The sequence below is a fragment of the Aphis gossypii genome, chromosome 1 (genome assembly GCF_020184175.1).
Source record: "Aphis gossypii isolate Hap1 chromosome 1, ASM2018417v2, whole genome shotgun sequence".
NCBI classification, from domain to species: Eukaryota; Metazoa; Arthropoda; class Insecta; order Hemiptera; family Aphididae; genus Aphis; species Aphis gossypii.
In genome coordinates this window covers 85,106,366-85,131,022 of record NC_065530.1, presented here as the reverse complement: position 1 = coordinate 85,131,022, position 24,657 = coordinate 85,106,366, and the positions used below count along the sequence as shown (strand labels likewise).

The window sequence follows — 24,657 nt, the reverse complement described above, 5'->3', positions numbered from 1 at the left end:
GGAAATTAAATTTGTGGTTTAAAATAGTTTATACTATTACCAAAATATATTAAAAATATATAAAATAGTAATTTTATTTTATTAAATATGAGTTAATAGACTAGCTGTACTTAATTTTTTTTTCGATTTATTATGATACATTCAAATTTACAAATGCAATACAATTTACTCCTCAACAACAAGGTTCAATCAACATTTTTTTGTTTAGTAAAATGGTCACTTACTTTTCCCATTTTTAAAAAAAATATATTGAGGCTACAGAAAAATGTAAATTTTATGACCAATTAAATTACATTAATTAGGAATTTAAATTATATATTTTCTCATATAATATAATAATTAGCATAATATTATATTCTGTATCATGCAATATTTATTTAATTTACATACTGATATTGACTTTTTTAATAATAACTACAAAAATAAATAAATTGATAGTTGTATTTGATAATAGAATCAAAAATGTCTACTTGGGTTAAAAAAAAGTTGATATTAAAATTCTTAATCAATGATAAAGTTATTATAATATTATAATAATATTATCCGTTTATTTTTTTATAACACGGCGCATTGTATATGCAATCTTGATACAATTTACTACAAAGGTAAAATATAGTTTTAAATAAAATGCCACAAGAATATTCTTAATATTATACTAAATTATACATAATAATATTATAATATATTATTGACTTATACGCTGTAGAGTGTGTACTCTATAATTCATTTAATTAAATGTGAATATTAAAACATAATATGTTTTATGTATCGATGAATATTAGACAACAATATAATATCTTGTATTATTACAAGATGTTTGAAGGATTTAAGGATTTAGCAATTTATTATTTCTGTTTAAATAAATATTATTATTTAAATAAGAGTTAAAATATTATATTTACATGTAAAAATAATGATGTTAGCAACACTTGAAAAAAAAATACTAATAACGGGTTCTATCCTAATATACCTATTTAGTTATAGTTTATTATTACAATAAACTATGTTTGAAGAACAAAAATCCATAAAAACATATGGAATTTATTCAAAACTATTATTTGTAATTTGGAAATGTATTTTTTAATCTATTATTCTACATTCAGTAAGTGGAAAAATTTTATCTTTGTCCATAGAAAACTTTTTGTAGTTTCCATTACATCTTCATCTATTCCATATTTAATAATTAAATTACATTAAGGATAAACTTACAAGAATAGGAATTTTATCATGTAATAGTTTGAAAACATTATTTTAAGCAACTTTTTAAGCACTGAAGTAATCAATGTGTTGTCTTAAGTTTATCCAATAGAATTTTAAAATAATTTATTTATATAATTATTATAAAACAATACATAATAATTATATTTCATAGGGTGAAAAAATAACATAAAATAATTTTTTTTTGAAAATATTTATAATTTACATTATAATACCATTAATAATATTAGAAAATAATTTAATATAAACTATACTTAAACATCGTTATCGACAAATTATTTATACTGCCATTATAACAGTTTTCAGTGTTACGAGTCTTGTAGTTCGGAACTGTTTTTTTCCAACGAGGTTTTCTTTGCCTGCGGTGGTGTTAACATGATTTTGAGCAAGTTCACCACGGGTGCTTCAAATGTGAGAGAAATAAAGAAGGACAACAAGAAAGATGCTACTGCGTTTCCGAAGTATAATATCATCTGAAAAACACATTTGTATACATATAATTAGTAAACACATATTAATCAATCAAAACTTTATATTTGTTTTATCATCAAATGTTGTAACCAAACCATAACTATCTTTATTCTGACATATCAATAGTATATTTTGTGGCAAAGGTACGAAATGAGCTATGGTAGTCGTGGTCGACGTTTACGGTACAATCCGCAGGTGAGAGCTGTATTTTTTGCTAGACTGAAATTGCCTTCCCACACACATATTACTTTTTGCCACGCCTCCGCAGTCTCCGAAATCACCTCTAACGATACACGGTCATCGAATATGAATTGTTTTTGCCGTTCACGATGTATTAATTTACCAAACTTTTTAATAGAACGGCACGAGAGTTGCCAACCAACTAATATTTTATACATTGGATAAAACGTATCGATATATTCAATGAATATATACATTTATGTATAATATTTATTTGATTTAGACGATAACTTTTGGAAAATCAAATTTTCGGTGTAGGCGTCACAAATAATACGCTATGTTACAATATTGTTCAGTTTCGGTTCACGTTTTTTAACAATTAACTGTATAAATTAATGTGCAATAATAAATCATTGTTACTTTCTCCACTTGCATATATGCACATTTTTAGTAATAAAATATTTATATTTTAATTGATTTTATATATAGGATATGTTTGGTAATAACGTCTATAATTATTATTAAACACAAATCAATTGTCACCAAGAATGTTTTGTAAAACAATGACAATAATACTATACTTATTTCTTTTATTATTTTCTATGTACTAAACCATTTATGTGTCATGACAATTAAATTTACCTGCACCTTTAAACATTGCACACATACGCACGCATTCACACAACTACAATCACAACTATTCTGTTTAATAAATTACATCCAAGACTCACCTGTGTGATATCTATAAGTATTATATTTCCGTTTTTATTCAGAATTCATAAATGGTCGTTTGTTAGTGTTCTCAGAAAAATCACGCGATGTGACTTCAACGATGTAAAATCTCTTGTTCCCCAGCGCACCATGAAACTTATTGTACTTTCTTTGGTAGCCCGCATTACACACGCAATACTGTAGTTATGTTGTTTTATGTAATAATAGTATGTCGTACCTACTACAGTTATACGTTCGAAGTTAATCATAAATTAAATAACATCTTGACGCTAGTGAAAGTATAATCATAAGATCGTTATCAACGTCTCTATAATAAAAGGTAAAAAAAATTTGTGATTTAAAAAAAAGAAAAAAATTTAACCTACGTATGCTAATAATAATACTACATTTGAAGCGTTGTCGAAATTAAATTAGAAGAGTAGATCTTAAAAAATAATATTTTACTCAAAAAATTGGTTACTACCTATTAGTTTGTAGTGTGATAAACTAGTCTCGTTGCAGGTTGTTAAGTCAATATAAAGATTAAATTATTAAACAATAAAAATATTATGTCGATTGTCAAATTATAATTCAATTTAAATACAATTGAGCATATAATAATTAGTCTCAGAGTTTATAATTTATATATACCACTAGAGAGTGTATTTCAGGGGTATGTGAACTTAAACCATATGGCAAGAAATTCTATATAACGCTGCAAGGTTATATGTTGCAGTAAGTTGTATATTCTGGATGCAACTTGCACTTACCGTGATGAGATTGTGTAAGTGTAGCGGGCCGTCCATTTGGAAGTTGGTCATGGTCATGATGATGGGGTGTACCAGATAGGCGCAATACGTCAGACGGCTAAGGGGTTGAAGCAGTCTACATGATAACGCTGAGTTAACACAGCCCCCGTGACCAGTGCAGCAGGCGATCACGATCCATGCGAGTGCGGCACCCCAAGCCGAATGTCCTACGGATGCATACAGAGCGGAACCGGCCAGGTCCAAGTGCACTACGTGAAGTCCGTACACCAAGTACGCCAAGCTGAACAGCGACAGGAACCATCCAATAGCGACCGTTAGCTGTAAAACGATATTATAATGTAGTAATACGATATAGATGTAAATATGTGTATGATAATAATTGATTTTAAAAGTCGATGAATAGAATAAATAAAAACGTTAAGGTAGTTATTGAAAGTCGTTTTTATCATACAAATTATTATTGTGTAACACACGACATTATAGCAACATGTCAGCTATTATTTTCAGAGATACGCGGTTGACGAAGGTAAAAAAAATAGATTTTTATGACAGTATCACTTCAAAAAATTTTGGTAAATGTCAATTAACGCCTTTATTCATTTGAATCATCATTATTTGTCAATAATAACTATGCATACGTATTTACAAGTATTTAATATTTTGAATTTTCGACTAAAGAGTATTATCCCGATTATAAGTTATAAACCTCAAATTGTTTTTTTACACATTTTGAAGTAATTATATTAATTTTTGTGTATTTTATCTCGATTATTGTTACGTTTCTTTTATTTGTTTACGTATAAGCATTAAACAGCGATTATATACTAAAGTTTAAAAAAATGTTTGTAACTATGTATATGCATGTTGGTTTACTATTCAACTATTCATGCATGTTCACAAATCAGTCGTTAAAATTGCTTAAAATGAAATAATTTATATTTAACCGCAATATATTTTATTTTATAACTTTTATATAAGTACATATTCTTACTTGTTTTTTCTATGTACAAAAGAACGTTATGATTTTCAAAGCATATCTAATCGCACACAAATAAATATTAATATTAATTTATTCACTGGAACGTTACGCTATTCATTTTTTTTACAATTAAGTGAAATATGAACTGATTTTAATGATAATCTAAATTACTATAAAATTTAATTTACATACTTTTTTCATTTTCTTAAATAGTATAATTTACTATTAATTAATGTATGCTTTATTTATTTTATCTTTTGAACATAAAAAAGTAATATATAACTGTCAGTTTGCTAGTAAATTCTCAAAAACGACATGACGTATAAAATTATACGTTCTTTTTTTTTAATTGGATTAATTTAAAAATTAAAATTAAATATTTTACAAAATAAAATGCATAACCTATTAAAAATAAAGATTAAATACGACTGATGCCTTAATAAGATTAAAGTTATAATTATTTATCTAAGTAGGTAATTGTATAATACGATTGTCTGAATTTGTACATTTTAATTAAAATTCAATTAAGCCTTCGGTAATTTTTTTAAATAATTAATTAATTTGTTTTACTACTATTAATTATAATTTTCAATGCGAATATGACAACAATAAAAATAATTTCAATTTCAATTAAACTATTTTAAACGACTCAACAACTACTGTGACCCATTTCTCTACCTTTTTTGTAAAGAAAGAATTGAAAGTTACATTATGATAAAATTTGAACTTAAATATATTTTGTTTTAAGTTTGATGTATACTTAAGTTTTTATAGTTATACTTACGAAGGACATTTTCAATTTGCATTTAGTAACAAACAAAAACCATCCAGCGAACATGCCGAATAAATAAGGTCCAAGTCTAGACCATGGTTTATCATATAGCTGATCAAATAATCCAAATGGTTCCTCTATCCTTTAAAAAAAGAACATATTATCATTAATATTATGAACAATAATTAAAAATTTTATTTAAAAATAATTCATACATTTAATATTATAATTTAATAATTTATTTATAATTTAAGTTGTAATAAAAAAAAACATAGCAACGTTGAAAAACATAAGATGAAAAAAATTAACAAATAGTAAGCATCACACACATATAAAAAAAAACTTAAATATTTTAAAACTATTTACCTTGCTCTAAAATTGTAATGTACTGCAATGAATATTGTGACGACCCATGATCCGATTAAGAACGCCACCAATCCAATAACTGCTCCTTTGAAATGTCTAAAATAAAAATTAGTCATTGAAAAATAATAATAATTGAATTATTTATGATAACATTTTGCAATTTTATTTTAAATTCTTTACAATTATCGAGAAACAAAATGCTTCTTGTATACGTTTAATCGTACGTAACGCATTCATATTTTGTGCAACTATGAAATTCTCTTTGAGGGCAAATATTTGACAATGCATTTTTAATTCAATGGCACCTTTATGGTCATATTATATATACTATAGGTACACACCTTATACAATAAAATCATATTTTAAGGTCAATGATTAATTAATTACCTGGCAGAAACGAGAAGTAGTATGACTGCTAAAACATAGAATTGCGTATCGTTGGACATATACCAACTCCACAACATGCACTGTAAAAAATATAAAATGTTTTAAATGACTAATGCCAAATGAATAAATAAATAATAAATTGATAATCACCATTTCGCTTCTGGGATACAAGCTGTTTATGTATAGCATATTTCTCCACCAATAATTAGCACAACTTATGTGGTTGTTGTTCTCTGGTTCAAATACGGAAATGTTTCGAAGCCATCGGCTAGACACCTCCGCCATCAATAGGACAACCATGTACGCTGGCGTCAATCTAAAAATTAACATGCAGGTACATTACAATTTGTATACATACATGACTAGAATTTAATTTATTTCAAGTCTATCAAACAAAATTAAAATGACACATTTTAAACAATCAACTATGTGCGAATACTTTAAATTTGAATGATACATTTTAGAAGAATTTACAAATTCTTATTAGTAATATTATATTTTTATTAAAATTTGATGAAATCATTGAAGCTGAAACATTATTGCTAAATCTATCATAAAGTGAGAGTTAACGAGTTAAATATATATTTATTTATCGATAATTAGTTTAATATAATAATATTTATTTATTTATATCATATTTAATAAAGTTAATATCAAGAATTAAGTTAAATTGGATAATTTTAAAAATAAGTGAAATAGTTAATAATTACAGTAATTATTAATTTTTACTATTTAGTAAGACACTATCTTATAAGTAATATAAATGATTTTTTTTTTTTTAACGAGAAAGGTAAATGGGTAAACGATTAATATAAAGACCACTTTGGTTTCATCATTTATTTCTCCGCGGCGATATGATAAAAAGACGTTTATAGTGTTTTGCTCTTTTTGTCTGGTATGCTTTTCGAAATCAAAAACGAAAGTCGTACTAAACTTTCACACATGTAATACAAAATCTAAATTTATAAACACTAGAACGTCACTTAAAATATGCGTGTAAAAAATCTACTGTGACAAAAAAAAAATATCAAAAATAACTAAAATTACACAGTAAAACTTATAACCATGCTAAAGTACTATACAATGAGCTTCTTAAAAAATGTCTGTGATTTGATGATAATTTTTTTCGTACATAATATTACTTAATTATACGGAAGCATTCGTCATTGAAATTTCTGAATGTCTCATACACATTACGTAGCTTAATTGCATATCATGATGTTTAACAGTAAATGTACTGTATTAAGTCACCGTTCAAATTTAAAATAAAAAGAGGATCCCAAAAAAAAAAAAAGAAGAAGATAATTATAAATATATATATATATATATTTATTTTTATGACTAAATTCACAATATTATTTAACAAGTAGAAAATCTACTTAATCCATCTTATTTGGGATAACTATAGACCATACAAACATCAATTTACCGTTCTTTTATGATTAATGCCAAAATGTGTTACAGTTTGTACTTGTAATTTATTCATACATGTTTAATGTTTATATATATATATATTGTTAAGATACACGCTGCACACGAAATACACGATATTAATGAACACACCATGATTACAACTGTGAGTCTTTTCAATAAAGATATGTTGATTTCAGAACAATAGAAATAATATACGTTTAATTGTGTTTTATAACAGTTTAAACGCACGAAAATATTATGCGTATACAAATGTGATTAAAATGTTATCTGCTTTCACTACAATATTAATTTTAATTATCAAACCGTTTTTTTTCTTTCTTTTGAACAACCGTCGATGAACGTGAGAGATATAATAATATTACAAAATTAGCAAAACATGTTTTATTTTTATTTTTTAGTAAAAACATTGAATAAAAACACATTACTCCTTTTTGTATTAATGATATTATATTTAATTATATATTATATAATAATTCTGTGTACATATTTTAAGACCATTGTGGAAGTGTGGAATGCATATTATAATAAAATGTTAGTTGTGAAATTTCATAATTCCTACTGCTATTAAACTTCAGAAAATATTCAAATATAAAAAAGTATTTGGAGATAAAATGCATTCATGTATAATGGATTAATATGGATGCACTAATGAGCCTCTAATGCTATAACCAAACTAGAAAACTACGAACAGTTTTGATTCAGTTTGAATACACATTACGACACAACCAAAATATTAATGTGATGATCAGAGGAGAATAAATAATTTTCTAGTTTTTGCGGATTATCCATACCACGTGTTGTGTCTATATACAGAAAACACGAATACAAGACACGTGTGTAAATCATTTACGTGACATCAACGCGCTTGCACATATTATAAACTTGTCCGTTTTTACGCAATTTTGTATTAAAATGTATAGTTGAGATGTATATGAAATCACAGAAATAACTTGAACGCACTTGAACTCGTTGCATATTAACATACAAGTAAAAGTAGGTCCTTCCAGAACACTGTTCCGATTAGACAAGAGTTGACGTCCAAGTTTACTTCAAGTACAAAGTGTACGGTCGTACACTCACATCGTCTATTATACGGATTAATCTCAACGATGAAATCTCATATTATTAACGGTCAACCGTTTTTAACGAAATATAACATATATCTAACCGCGAAATTATAGTTATCAAACGTACCTAATTTTTACGCGATAATATTTCCTATCATTATTTTATCGTGGCTATTTTGAGTTCTGTGGGTCAATAAAATAAAATATAACGACATTATACAAGTATTACGACATAATAATAGAATATAACCAATATGCCGATTACACATAATATTTCGGGTATATGTACTACAAACGTAATGCTCACCCGTCTGTAGGCTCGTGTATTAGTCAATTTTTAAATAGCGGTACGAGTATAATATTATTATAATCATAAAGCATGTTCAGCAACGTATATGATCCAAACGCAATGCGATTAACTTCTAATTATACTATCACTATCCATATAATTATTGTTATACAATTTGTGCCGGACGTCTAATTAATATGTTTTTTATTCCTACAGCTAAACACATATTTTGATATTGCAATGATTCGTTTGATTTTATGAAATGTGTGTGCGTGCAATGATAGAAAATCTACTTTAAGTGTAAATCGACCTGGTTCGGTTGCTAATCGGTACATAACGTATGTTTTTTAATTTATATCGATAATACTTAAGTAATAACCCTAGCTGTTGTTTCTGCCGTAGTTTAAGTTTAATGTAAAATTTTCATTTTCTTATTATAGTTTATGGACGATTTATTATAGTAATTATATATTAAGTTTATGTTGCGAAAATTATTTAATTATTTTAGATAGTGAATAACGTTTAAAAAAATATATTATAATAAAATAAAATACATTCATATTTTATAAAGTCTAGGACATTATAAAAACTAAATAAATAAGTCAAATGTATATCTATCAAATTGTAATATACTACTTTTCTAAAGAAAAATTAACTTTTAATTGCTGATTATTAAATATCAAGATTATAAGATTACCTAGTAAATGAGACATTATCAATTAGTTATTGTTAATATCAACCAATAGTAAATATACTAAATTAAAAAATATATTAACATTCAAATTTAAAAATGTATTCTTCGTATTAATTAATATAAAGAGGATATTATAAAAAAATAATGGTTATAGCCTAAAAACTTGTGATTTTTAATATATTTTATAAAATTACCTGATAAATCTATAACCCAGCAGTTTTAAAAATTTAATTGTATCATTTTTCAGAATAGAAGAACTACATTTCGGAGTTCGAGATACAGCTACTTCTGGCCCGTCTTTTTTGTTGGTCGTCTTATAATACAAATATGTAACCAATAAACCACTGCAAATAAATACGTGAGTAACGTTAAATTAGAAATTATCGCAATTTTTATTATAGCTATTAATTTTACCTGATAAAAAAGAAAGTATCTACGGAAAATGTTGCGTTGCTCACTGTTTGGAACATAAAGTTCCTCTCGGTCAATGTCCGTAACGTCTTGTTTTCTAAGTACATAATATTATTAAAGTAAAATATATAATTATCGTTATCATAATCTAAATAAATTTATTGTGTATTTATATAAATGTTGAACTGACCTGCAATTGAAAACACTTGTAAGTACGTATGCACCATTATAACCCAAGCCAAACTTAAAAATCGAAGTCCGTGTACACAAGTTAACGATTCAGCTGGCGCCGGTCCACAATGTAAAATTTTTCGGCCATTGCTCACAGCCGAAAAAGCTAATAGAATTTGTTCGTTTCGGCTGACTATGCAAAACAAAATCATAAAGCATGAATGTAAAATGCAATACAATATAAAGTTTCAGAAAAATTAATTTAGCTTATAATTTAAATACTACTAGATACCTACACCATACTTTAATCAGGTATGTTTGGATAAAATACAATTATGTAGAAGACAACTTTTATATAATCAGCTATCTATTTATGAAATTATCAAATTAGACACCAACTCGTATCCAAATGCAAGTATAATATAATATAATAATAATAATAATAATAATAATATATTATATTTTTATAATAAAAAACAAGGCAGCAGCAAAAAAATTAGAAATTCTAACCAAAGTATATTATTTTTTTACTTTAAATTTTTAGGTTATTGTATTAATATCATTAAATATAATAGATTTTACACAAATGTAGGTATAAGAATGGAATATTTTAGTTTAAGGCATACAATATATAGGTATGCCTTTCTACAGTAAAAATACAGTCAAGTTTAACTTAATGGATTCAATAATACGTCTTTCTACAAGTCTATAATAATCGTTTATTAAACATTCAATATAGGTAATTTAATCACAGCTCTCATAATATATTTGCATATATCCATTGTATACTCGTATACTAATTCTGGTAGCCTGTTATTGAATATCAATTACAAAAAATTGGCTAAACAAATAAAATAAACAATAACAAAATTGAACAGAATAATAAATTAACATTTAAATAGTCTCATTATAAATAATAACAAAGCATAGGAAAAATGTTTAATGAATATTAATTATCATTTTGAAGGACAATTTATAGAAGCTATAAAAATATTTAAAATGTTTAAAAAGTATTAATTTTTTATTACAACTGATATCATTATTAATTTAATATTTTTAAAATCCTATATGGCATCATTAGTTATATTATGTCAATTCTTTAAACGTATTTAAATTATTCATTTCAAATGCACCTTTGATGGCTTTTATTCATCTAACATTAAATTTAACTTTTAAATAAATAAGAAAAAAATCATTAAACTATTTTCATTCTAAATATTAATTTTTTAATTCATTAAAAAACGTAATATGTTAATGATTTATTACCTTTGAATAACATGTCTTGGTCTTCTAAGGTTCCGTCATCATTTCCGCAACCCTTCATATTATGCATCTTTTCAATGGCATGCATTTTATCCAAAGTAAATTCTACTTTTGAATCACTTTCATTATTATTTCCTTGAGCTATGTGTCTTTTTTTGAATTCTTTAGCTTTTCGTCGCTCTAATATCATTTCATATCCTGATCCCACCATTGTCAATAAGGTTACTAGCCCAACAATAATCCTGAAACCCACGAAAAATAAACTATTACAAATACCTAGTATAAAATATTTATGAATAATCAATATTATAGAAGTCAATATAATCATATCATGTTTTTCTCATGTTCATATTAAAATATATATTTAAAATTCACTGAACTAGCAATCATTACTTACAATAATATTTGAAATTTGCTATCCGACCACAACGAATATGTACCAGGTACTTCTCTAACATTGAGAACACTATAACTGCGATAGTTAGATCCACTATCTTCCTTGGGAACATTAACCATATTTTGCACATCAGTAGAACTGCAATCCATTGGCATACACAGACCAAGTGAAATCAATCTGGTCTATAAAAGTAAATAATTTTTGTTACTATGATAGTATGTTAAATAAGCAATAAATATTTTACAAGACATTACAGTTATTGTTTTCAATTAAAATGTCCTGATATATTTAAAAAAATATATAGGTATATTATATATATATGTATATATATTCATCAATTCATCGTTAGTATCACGCCTAGTAGCTATTTTTATACAAATATTTATGATAAGTTAATATTATTTAATGACGATGGATCATATATACTTAAACAAAATTATATTACGCAATACTTAAAATAGTAAAAAATGGAATTTGAAAATAATTTAGTGTGAAATTTGTAATAAAAAAATTACAAGTGGTTAAAATCTCCGAAAAAAAAACTTAAGTTTTTAAAATTAATTGTGTACATTTTCTATTTGATTTATTTATTATTATTAAAATTAGACAAAGGAATACATATTATCAGTAGACAGTTGACTCTCTTTATTATTGTGCTTTCTCTGACAAATGATGATCTATCATTTTGAAAATGTTGACAACCTACAGCCTTATGACCTTTGAGTTTTGACATTTTTGTATATTTTATATAAACTATTCGTGCTGTAATATTTTTATCTATCATCATCACATGACTCTTATTTTTATTTACACATATATACATACTATAATTTTTCATTTACGTTCGTGACAGCACATCACTAACTTATCGTTTGCCCCAACGCATTATAATGAATAATAATATACCACACACGTGAATAGTATAATAATATATACTTAAATGGCGTATATACCACCACTTGGATCAAACCGTTAGTCTGTGGTTTTACTCGTTAGTCGGATGCCAGGTCCCATTATATAATATATTAGGTATATGGATACCTACTTAAAATCATAAACTCATAACTGCACAAAGTCTATAGGTTTATTATAATAGATGATGCAACTTGCACTCTCTAGTTTGTCTAATATAGTCATATGTCATGTTATATATTGCTAATTATTAATAGACTATATAGAGGCTGGTACTTACTCTAGGAGTCAACTGATCATGTAATTTTATCGCCAATTTCGCAACATAAAATTTAGCTTCAAACGGTGGCACATATTGATTAGTCGCTTTGTTCTGTAATTCTTTACAGAGAGTATGAGATCCCAACCAAAAATCATTACCGAAAAACAGCTGTGACGAGTATCGTCCACTAGCGTCGGCCACTGAAAAAAAAAATGTATTGTTATTATTTTGCTTTAAATACATATAATATATAAACATGTTATAAAAGCAAAATATTGAAGAGAAAAAGTGATATGCTGACTATTGAATATTGATGTACCCAATTAAACTGTTATAGGCACAAACACTACAAACTATAAAAGAACTACATAATATTAATATAATCTAAAAATAATAGATATTAAATCTATTTGTCTTTTCAGTTTTCACTGAAAAAATTAAAACAATAAGATGGTGGTTTTTTTTTTTTACTCGAAAATCAGCTGCATTTTCCATCAAATACATTTTTTTTAGTATTTGCGGAATTTTTGTTGTCAACCAGCGGAAGCATAATACAGGATTTGGGTGGCCCAAATACTTTCTTTTCACATTTAGTTTTTTTCCTTCTCCTATTAGAGCTATCGTGAAAGTGGTTAAACTGGTCAAGAAATCGAGACCTTGGTTGGTCATGTATGAATGGCATGGCGTGCATGTACTCTTGCCCGCGATAATTTCGATTTGTTTTCAAGGTTACTCGATTGAAGAAGTGATCGTTTACTTGTTAAAAAATAAAAATTTGTTTCAAATATACATAGAACATTGGTCATTTTCGATGACATCAAAAATGGTACAGTTATTATTGAGAACACAATTCATTTAAAGAATAAAAAAAAAAAATATTTATTTCGCTCTATGGTGAAACTTCGATCGGTTACGATTACGAGAGTCGTTATAATATAAATGTGGAGTGGCTAATTTTTTCTGGACTTGAACAAATAACAAACATCTTATACGAAGAAAAAATAAAACACTTTCTTTTTTTCCCACATGCTATGTTTACAATAAATTGCAGAGTATTCTATGACCGTTATTATTTAATTAGTAAACTTCTATGATTCATAAAATACTTTCCAACACCTTTTTTATATTAAATTTTAAATGAATAATATTTTATACTATGGCCTTTCTATAGCTTAAAATAAATTTAACGAAAGAAATTTGAAATGCAAAATTTCCTATTACATGTATATATATTTTCGTAATAGTATGTTTATATTTTCTTGGACTAAAAAATAATTTGTTTCAATTTTAAAAAACTATATTTTATTTTTGTATCTTTATTCATATAATCGATCGGATACAAATCAATATAGTGTTTATAATAATTATTATTTAAATGCAATTAAATTTTTTTATCTCAGGCTTTGAAAATATTTTGAATGTCTGTGACGTGTGTCTAAAAGAGTGACAGATACAATAACAGTTTTCTAAGCCAGCAAGTCATGATAAACTTAGTGGTTAGTAGACACATAAATTAAGTTGTTTATAGAATCCAGAAGGATAGGTAGGTAAACAACAATATTTTCTGTAGACTATTACCGGTTTAGAAATATTTCTTGAAAAACGTCTTGTCTAGAATTTTTGTATTGATTTTTTAAAGCTGTTTGAACATCTTAGAATTTTACAATTAAAATTAAACGATTAGTTGAAAAATCTTGTTATTTAACTTCAACCTCTTATATATTTATATATCTTATATATTTTAACAAGTAAATTGGTGTAGCCTGTGTAAGTATACAAAGATAATGAAACTTAAGTAGATATCGACTATCGATAATGACGATATTTATGTTTGAAATAAAGCGTGATAATCACTCGGCATCGTGTCATAAATATATTACTTATAAGTCAAGTATATTAATTACACTGCATTGTAATTTATAGAAATCATTCATTGAGTAACAATCATGAGACATAATATATCTATATAGTTAGAACAATAATCCATAAATTATAGTGAAAACACATCGTACATAACTTTATTATTAATGATATAATAATGCAGGTCAAATTAATGAAATATAATTGGTAATCTACTAAAATGTAAATGTTTATATAAGAGTCATATTACTAATTGCATAAGTTCACAAGATCATCAAAATGCAAACAAATGTTGTATGATATTTGAAACAGAAAACTATAATATTAAGTTCGTACTTTTAGGTAGTTAAAATAATATTATATAATCGATAGCTGTTAAGTATTGATATTAGAAATATACAATATTGATATAAGTAGTACTCATTAGTAATGTGAACACAAAACGTACAAGGCGTGTATCCTGTTATATTTTTAAGACCAAAGGGACCTCTTATTATGATGTTATTTATTTAATATTATATTGCCTCATATTTTTAAATTTTTTATTATTATTATAATAAATAATAAATATTATTTTATTATTTATATTATAGGTATTTATTATTTTTATACGTACGTATATATAATATACAGTATCGTAAACATGATTATGGAGAAATCAATAAGGTATTACATCTACTGAGTCTTTTTTTAAAAAAATATTTTAATTTTCAATAATTTTGGTAAATTTTTTATACTTTCTTATTTGATTAAAATTATTAAAATTTGTTTTTAATGTAGGTATACGATGGTCATTCCTAACTTATAAGTTTATCAGTAGGAGATGCTGTTAAACTAGTAAGAACTACCTACCTACCTACCTACCTTTTTTTAGTGTATACACAACTATGGTAACGTTATAACGTATAATATCATGTGTATAACGCGTAGGTGCCTGCAGTATAATATAATATATTAATGACAACGACATTTCCCCGTTTACTCGTAAACAGTCAAAAAAGATATGTAGCCAATAACTAGCAATTTTATAGCACGTCACTCGGTGTCCATGTGGTATTGTATTATTATAATAGTATATTATATATCGGTTGACACTATTGACACGATATTATAATGTTCGCATTTTACGGGTATTTAAAGATAGCGTTACAGAGAGATGACGGATAACAACGCTCGACCTGCACGAGCATAAAAAAAACCAAAACAATAACAAACGACAACAACACGGCGAACGCGAAAAGCGATTTGTCAGATTAATTTTTCGCCGCCCCCTAAAACTGTTTTTCCGCCGAGTAAAAATTTATCGTACTCAGCACACGGGCGCGAAGGTTCGCGGACCGCCCATAGAAAGCCGCGTGACTTTACCGTTTCCTGTACCGATCATATATATACATTTCGATAATGCGCTAATGATTGTCCGCGTGCGCGAGGTAATAATATCAAGTGCACGGTGATATCGGTGTGTCAAATCGACAAATTATCAACGGTGCACACTTTTTTCCATATTTTTTTTCTCGCTCTTTATTATATCACCGACAAAATTTCCACCTCGCGTTTGATTCGCGTATCATAATATATACTAATATAACAATAACAAAACGAAATGAACAGAACATTATACCTAATGATTCCGCGTTCCGGAACTATAAGCTATATAATAAATAAGTATTTATTTAATAGTTGGTATTATACGAGTAAATATTATATATATATATATATATATATATGAGCGCGTTTGTATTCCGCGTTTCCTCATCGATATAATATTTCGTAATTTCGTTTATTGTCTACGAGTAATCTCTGCTAGATACTTATCGGATGTTCGTGCGATAACATTGTGTACACCTCATACAGATCGATCGATAACATCATCAACTTCCCGATTTATCTTAAGACGACATCGTCAAAAACCGCATTAGCTAATTCACGACGACGAGATCTGGTAAAACAATAATAATATTATAAAGTTTCACGGTCGGTACGCGTCCCGTCAACTACTTAAGTTCCATAAATACTCTCTTAAAATATCGGTGGAGTTAGTTCAGTAAATATTTATTATTTACTCGCTGTATTATCAAGGACAACTTTGATAGAGATCATTATCGTCTATGATTTGATTTTGATTTGATTTGATGTTTAATAAGGTAGGTACCTATCTATTTCACTATAATTCTAAATTGTAGGTATATACATCTATAAGATACAAAATTACAACTTCCAGCTAACCATTATTACTAATAAAACTTCGCGCTCCATTTCTATAATATTTAAATACAGCTAATTTTCAACCAAAATGCAAGATAACTCGTATTTTAAAATCAGGTTTGTCAATTATAGATTTTCCTTTTCAATTTTGCAAGATTTACATAATAAATGCAATTACTGACAGCGTATTTGAAGATATTCTTATAAACCCGTGAAGATATTACGAAATAAATAATATATTTCTAATGATAATTTTCGGTAATTCAATGATATAAGTGATCTTAAATATAGAAATTGCAAAACTGCGAAAGAAAGTATCAAAGCTTAAAATAAATATACAGCTCACAGTAGGTACTATAACTAGTTAAAAATATATATGTTTGGCTTATTTATATACTCGCTATTTTATTTACACGTTAATCAATGGAATGGATAATTTATAACTTGTGAAAAAAGGGATTTGTTTTTTAACTTTCTGAATACAATTATATATTATTATTATCGTCACATCGCTGAGGAGACATTGAAAACTGCAACGCATTTATGCATAAGATTTCATTCGTATAGTTTGAATGTAGACGAATAAAATTAAAAAAATAAATGTTTATGGAATATGAATCACTCTGCAAACCGGTTCTCGAGAGGAGTCGTCGGACTTGGTTATTTTAATAATAAAATGTTAATCTAAAAGAATATTACAAGCAACACTTTCATCGGACAGTCACCGATACTCGTCGGTTTCTTATTCCAAAACTAGACACGGCGTTTTGAGTTTTTGAAATTGTTCACGAATAATAATTAAACAACGACGAAAATAAATTGGTGAAAAAACGGACGGGTAGGTAGTTAATGATAAATAATAATAATAATTATTATTAAAATATGAGTACTTATGGTACCAAATTTCTACATATCCGATGGAACACGCTGGTCGTAGTGGTCGTGTCTATCATAGTGCTAGTGCACAATGCACTTAGTACTATGTAATATACGACTGACGACCTGCAGCGATCGTCGTTTCGTTTAGCAGACATATTATTATTATTATAATATAATATCGTATTATATTGGTGTTTATTAATATGTTATTTCACAGTACGATTAATCGATAGGTCACCGAATATTGTGTTGACGCCGGAATAACGAGAAAGCAGCATTTAGTATAATGTTATTAAAATAATTATTTTAGTACTAATATTTTACGGGTGCCTCTTTCAATATTATTATATTATACCTATCGGACAACGTTTTCGGACGTGTAACGGATAATTGACGATTGCATCAAGCCCCCGTGAAAGTGATGAACGCCGATTATGATTTATACTTTCCATTTGCGTTGCAATAATAATAATATAACGTTTAAACAGCCACTAGACTATGCGGAGATTAGAAATGTACATATATTATTATCATTGTGGCGATTGTCATTGCATAGTATGGCTATTATTTATATATTATTATTATTAATGGTAGTAGTAGTAGTAGTATTAGTAGTAGTAGTAGTAGTAGTAGCAGTAAATAGTAGTAAATAGTAATAGTAGTAGCAGCAATATAGTAGTATTATTGGTTGCATTGATTCTATAAAATATTTTGTATTATTATGGATTTCGTTGGATGATGACTATGTCGTATTATGTCGCAACTCATAATTGTTTACTGGTTGGATTTCAATAGTTTTGGACATAATGTATTTTAGGCTTTTGTCTCTGTGTTATATGAATATTTTTAAACTTGTGTTGATAAGAGTGCATATTCAACGACAAAAAAATCAAAATTATTAAATACACCATGAAAACACACCTACCTGAAGATTTTTCAAAACTCTATAATTTTAAATGCGAAATCTACTTAAATAGCTATACAAATTACAAATTACATAAGTACATGGGTGATCGTATAACGATTTTGGAATTTAAAAAAATCAATCTACCCAATTTTTTTTCAAACGTTATTGTTAACCATTATTATATTTTCGTTTCAATTAATTTCAAATACTTTTAGGTATACGATTAATATATAATAAACAAGTTTTTAATAAAGATTATAAAACTGTTTAGATTCGTTAAAACTAAAGCCTGATAGAATTTTGTGATTATTTAAAAGCATAATATACAATTATTAATAATAAAATTGTACTATAAAATTATTACTATTTATTTTGTAACGTATTTGTCTGAGTTAGGTATATACATAAAAATTATTTTAAAATTGCTATAGATTTTTAAATATATAAACAGCCATTTTTTGACAGTAAATGAATTATTTGCTTCCTTATCATCTGCTAAATGGCTGTAACGGTTATAATTTCTCATAAGTCATAGCTTATTAAATTAAAATCAAAATGTAAATGTAATAGAATATTACAATTCCTTTTAAAAAATAGCTAATCAGTTAAATTTTATTCACGATTTCTAATATATCTATAACTACTATACAATATACATATTACACATATCATCCCACTATAAGCGTTGTTCATCATTAAAGTATATTTTTAGTAGGTAATGTATAATATTATTTTTATTTTATAGCACGTTCTATTGAAATTGAAGAGGAAAATAAACCATGCGGTTTCTCTTAATTTAAAACAAACATATAAACATATATATTAGATAAACAAACAAACAAAGACCACTGTTTAAATAACACGTCCTAAGGTATAGCTGTCACCAAAAAACCGCACACATTCGAGTATATTAAAAAATATGTTACGGCCATTTAGTGTTGTTTGAAAACGTGAGTTCTCTCATCGCCTCTTAAATCATTTCCGAAATTAGTTTAGAAAGTTTTTATGAGCAGCATTCGGACTCTACCAAATTATCTGATGAAAATAAATCAAAAGTTTGACTTGGCAAATTTATAATAATTTAGAAATATAAAAATAAATATAATAACAAAATACATTTGTTCGTTTTCTCTGTCTTAGTATTGATTAACATTGCATGGTTGATTCGCTAAACTAGAAATAATTTCTATCATTTCTGTAACCACTGTAAATAATCAACTATATTTTGAACTATGCAGCACTCAATTATTTCTGTAATCTGTACAACGCAATGTAATGCAATAATTGACCACTTAAAAAAAAATTATAATGAACTTTCTTCAAGAAATTTTCAATTTTAAAATTGATAGTTAATAATATTATTTTGTTTCTATCTTTTTAATGAAACATACCCGGATTTAAAATTAGGTAAACTAAATGAATACAAAAATATTATTCAAATCACATTATTGTATATTATATATACATAAGTTTGTATTTAATAAAATTAAACTAAATTGACTAAAACAATGTCAACAGACATAAATTGGAAGTTTGGAGACTTCGTATTTTTATTTGTTTTTATTACCGACACACAATTATAAGCATCACAAGAATCAGTGGAAAGTACCGTTGAACACAGAGTTTCTCGTTCAAGGTGGTTCGACTGGTTTTTTTCGCATTTATTCAGGGCGTCATAAATTTATACATTATTGTCTTCACATAGTTTTACTTTCTTATGAGCTCTAAACATAGATACTTTAAGGTTAATAATATATTATATGGTTGTGGGGTGCTATCAAATACTCCTGCACACAGAATAAATTTAATTTTTATATTTATATATATATTTTTATACCTATAGAAAATAGGAATGAATTTATATTACTTAATTAAATTTGGAGTTTATTTTTTATTGAGCTATTTAAATTTGAACGAAATACTTTATCGAAATGGGCATTAAGAAGAATCGTATAAGAATATGGATTTTGGTTATAGTATAGGCAACTACTATATTTAATTAGGTATACTAAATATGCATAATATGTCTAGTATTATATAGGTACACATTATAAGATATTGAAAATATTTTCAAGTAGGTACCAATTATTATGTAAATTGTGTAAAAAATGTAATTGTCAGACTGTAAACATCATTGTTCAACATACGGTAAAATAAAAAGTATGAAGCGAATTTGCACATTACTTAAAGATCGGTATATAGGATACACACGTATTGAATAACACGATGTTTCTATATAGGTAATAGAAATAGACCTGATTAACTCAGAACATTGCCCAACACTGTCAACACATTTCCGTAACCAAGCGATGAGCCTTGAGATATTATGTAAATGTACAATATTTACTAATACATTAATACGGTTACAGACAATGAGTGTCCGAACTTTCTCGTAATGAATCATCCATTTTACCGTACAATTCATAAAGGTTATATAGCCGAAACCAATAATGATAATATTATCATTAGAAATTATTAAGAAATGAAAAGACCTGGTTGTTACAAGGTTAAAAATTATCCTATTTGATAACAAGATTACTGTAGTGGTTATAATATCTATAATAAGGCGTATACTCAAAAATACACGAAGATCTTATGCATAAAAAAAATAATAACTTGGCAGGAACAGAGTTTATTGAAAAAGTACGTGATAATACGTTGAGAATTAATTTTTATGGTAAAATATTAGCGTCCACAAATCATTTGATTTTTTTATATTTGTAATAATACATATAATATGTACACATTACACGCACTCACTTCATATGTGTTACACGAATTTTGTTATTAATATATAGAGAATAGATAGTTCATAGTAATTTGCATTTTTCGTAAGTTTAGTAATGATGAATATTACAAGAATAGACAAGATTTAGTTGATTTTAATTGTACCTATTTTAAATACATAACCCTTCGAGAATAATGTAAATTTTAAAATGCCCCTACGGTAAATTATACCCCTAAAAATAGTTTTATATTGTGCATAAAAAAGAAGAGATAAACAGATACAATTATTCTCTATTTCTGAATATGTATTATTTCAAACGCAAAAATTCATCCTCATGCATTTACAGCTCATTTCAACCGCCTAGATTCCTAGAGTGTCGTGATTGAAATGTTTGTGATCGTCACATCGTCACACTACCTACCTATCAAATTTATAGCCATATATTTGGACTTATTATTTATCAAAACTATTGATTTTTTGATAGTGGAAATATCATAATATTACGAGTACCATTCTATATTTTTTGTAATTCCGTTTTATTTTATCGATGCCTGAGCTCAAAACTGCATTAACTTGAATAAAACTATTATAAAAGAATAAGGATTTCAAAAAAACCAAGTATTTTATAACTAGTAATTTCCAGACCCAAATTTTGAATACACTTTTTAGTCAAAATGTAATCATATCTTCATTTATAAATGCAAATTTACCTTGCAAATAATATCGAATAGGTAGGTATATAATAATATTTATTTTTTGAGTTGTCAGCTTGTCGCAGTTTTGACTGAGGCATAACACAAGATAATGTATATCAATGATATCAAAACATTAAATACTTTTTGATTGGAAAAATGACCTCTACACTACTATATACAGTAAAAAAAGCAGTATCGGACATCGAATAACGTCTTGCTTCGAGCAAATAGACAATCATCGGAATAATTTTAACAGGCGTTGTCAATAACCCACACGGTCTAGGCGCTTTTTCGCGTAGTCATATCGCGTGTAATACAGGTAATATCAATCAATGTATGAAAATGCGACACTTACTTTTAGCAGCCCAAAACGATCCCTGGCGCAGTGCTTCCAAGTAAGTCTTCATGACGTCCCGACACTGGACGGACAGCTTAGATGCGGCAGGAAGTTCAACGGGATTCCACCGGTGAGGGTTGTACACGTTCGACAGCCACTCCAAGTCGGAAGTGGTGTTGGCCACGGTCAAGTTGTCCGCCACCACCGCCGCAGCCTCCGCTGACGTTCCCGAGCTCGAGCCGGTCGCTGCGGCCACCATCATCATCATGGCTGACATCGCGTCCACCGCCTTGGCCGTCCTGTATACCTTCTGTATGTTGGTGCCCCCCGGCTTGCCACCGGTGGACACTCGACCGACCGAAGACGTCATGTCCGGGAACGACGACGGCGGCCTGGCGGTCAGTTCATCCGCCGCCATAGACGTGTCTTCGGAGAACATCATCTCCGCCGCTTCCGAATCTTCACCGGCCGCTAACGCGAAACAAAAACACGTAACCGCCAACGCCACTACCGATATCGTCGACATCGCTGATGCTGTTTTGGCCATCTTTTCGATGGTTGCGTACCGGACACCCGAACGCTTCTGCACGCTCAGCTCAGTAGTTGGCGCGTTGTCGTCGTGATCGTCACGTGTTCCTCTGCTCCCACCCTGAAACATCGCCGTCGTCGTAGTGGTCTTGAGGTGATGATGTCTCGGCGGTGGAGGTAATGGTGGAGATAGTGGTGGAGGTAGTGTCGGAGTTATGGTGGTAGTGGTGGTGGTGGTGGTGGTAGTTGTGGTGGTGCAGGAATAGGCTCGACGCGGACGTCGAACACCTTTCACCTATAAGCCGCGAGCGCGAAAGTGAAAATACTGGACGACCGGTTGTTCGATGGTCAAGACGATGAAAAATGTACTACATATAGGTATATTGTTGTTTAAACCCTTTTAGAAAACAATATATAAATACACACATTGGAGGTTATTGTATAATGCATTGCCGTAATAAGCCGATCGAAGAAGATTCATGTCAAGTTTAGTATGATTGCGTGTGTACGTCCCAATAAGGTGTAAAATAGGAATAAAATTGCAAAAAGTTTTATCGTCTTCAGCTATAGAATCGATCCACGAAATATAATTATTAATTATCCATTAATTAAAATCAATTAAATCGATACAAAAGAAGATAAATATTCGTTATCCGTATAACGCAGTAATACGCAATGCAATAAAATAGGTACATTAAATGTGAAAAAATAAAAGCTCTTATAATCTAGCTATCTAGTAGTACTGACTTCAGGAAACACGAAGAAAAGCGGAATTAACCCTCAGAGAGCTTATATTTAGTCGAAAAACTTCTTTATATCGACGATGTTTAAACAGACGTACAAGTGGTTCAGAGTTTTTAGACGCATTTAAACACAATTTATTTGTTATTGTGGGTACCGGTGAATGCACAAAATATTTGTTGAATATAATAATATGACTATTATTATCCTTGGTAAAAACAATTTAATAACTTAGTAACTTCTAGTTTAACTTAAAAGTATTTGGTAAATTATTAATTGTCTAGTTGCAGAGTTTCGTGTAGACTGATAATGGAAATCGATGTCAGGGTGTTTTACAATTATTGTTGGTTTACCAAATCGAATATAAATAACGTTATTTTGAATAATATAATATTTTATTTATTATGAGTTGAAGCATTATTTCTACAAGTTATGGTGTACACGGACACAAAAAAACTACATTATTGTAAAATCAATACATACATCACTGTTCAGAATCTAAAATATAATGTTTAACATGTTTATAAATATAGACTATAGTTATATCAAAAAAATATATTCAGAAAATTGTATCATGTACAGAAAATCCTATTAAAAATATTTTGTAAAAATATAAAGTAACTTCAATTATTTATTTTTGAGTTACATAGAAAAAAATCGATTTCGTCAAAAACTATTTTTGCATAAAAATTCATATTTTTTTAAATTTTGTTTTTTTTCATGTTATTGAATAGGTACTGGGAATTTTTTCTTTTTACTCCACTAACTATTAAATATAAATTCAATTCGATTTTCTACCATGAATTACACTCATAATGGAGAATTGAATTAATTTTACTCTCTCAAAAGATAAGCATCATCTGCTATTATATCGATGGCATTATATAGGAATATATTCACTGATTTCATTTATAAAATATTACCGTAAAAATAAAAGTAAAAACTAGAAGTTGTTATGTTTGGAGTTTGGTATATCATATTATAATATATATTTATGTATTATTAATCATTCATAATACATAT

The 24,657-nt window shown here is 27.7% G+C and overlaps 1 protein-coding gene across 1 annotated transcript; it reads right to left on the bottom strand.

Moving 5' to 3' along the window:
- Window positions 1–1,308: 1,308 nt before the first annotated feature.
- Window positions 1,309–23,038, bottom strand: LOC114132226 (nose resistant to fluoxetine protein 6-like). Its single transcript, XM_050209980.1, has 13 exons — window positions 22,384–23,038; window positions 12,773–12,954; window positions 11,581–11,762; window positions 11,187–11,425; window positions 9,940–10,113; window positions 9,753–9,846; window positions 9,533–9,682; window positions 6,005–6,170; window positions 5,855–5,934; window positions 5,468–5,563; window positions 5,114–5,243; window positions 3,351–3,668; window positions 1,309–1,691 (listed from the first exon to the last, which is right to left on the bottom strand). The coding sequence occupies exons 1-13, from the start codon at window positions 23,021–23,023 to the stop codon at window positions 1,527–1,529; spliced, it is 2,616 nt and encodes an 871-aa protein (XP_050065937.1). The 5' UTR covers window positions 23,024–23,038; the 3' UTR covers window positions 1,309–1,526.
- Between the last annotated feature and the right edge of the window lie 1,619 nt (window positions 23,039–24,657).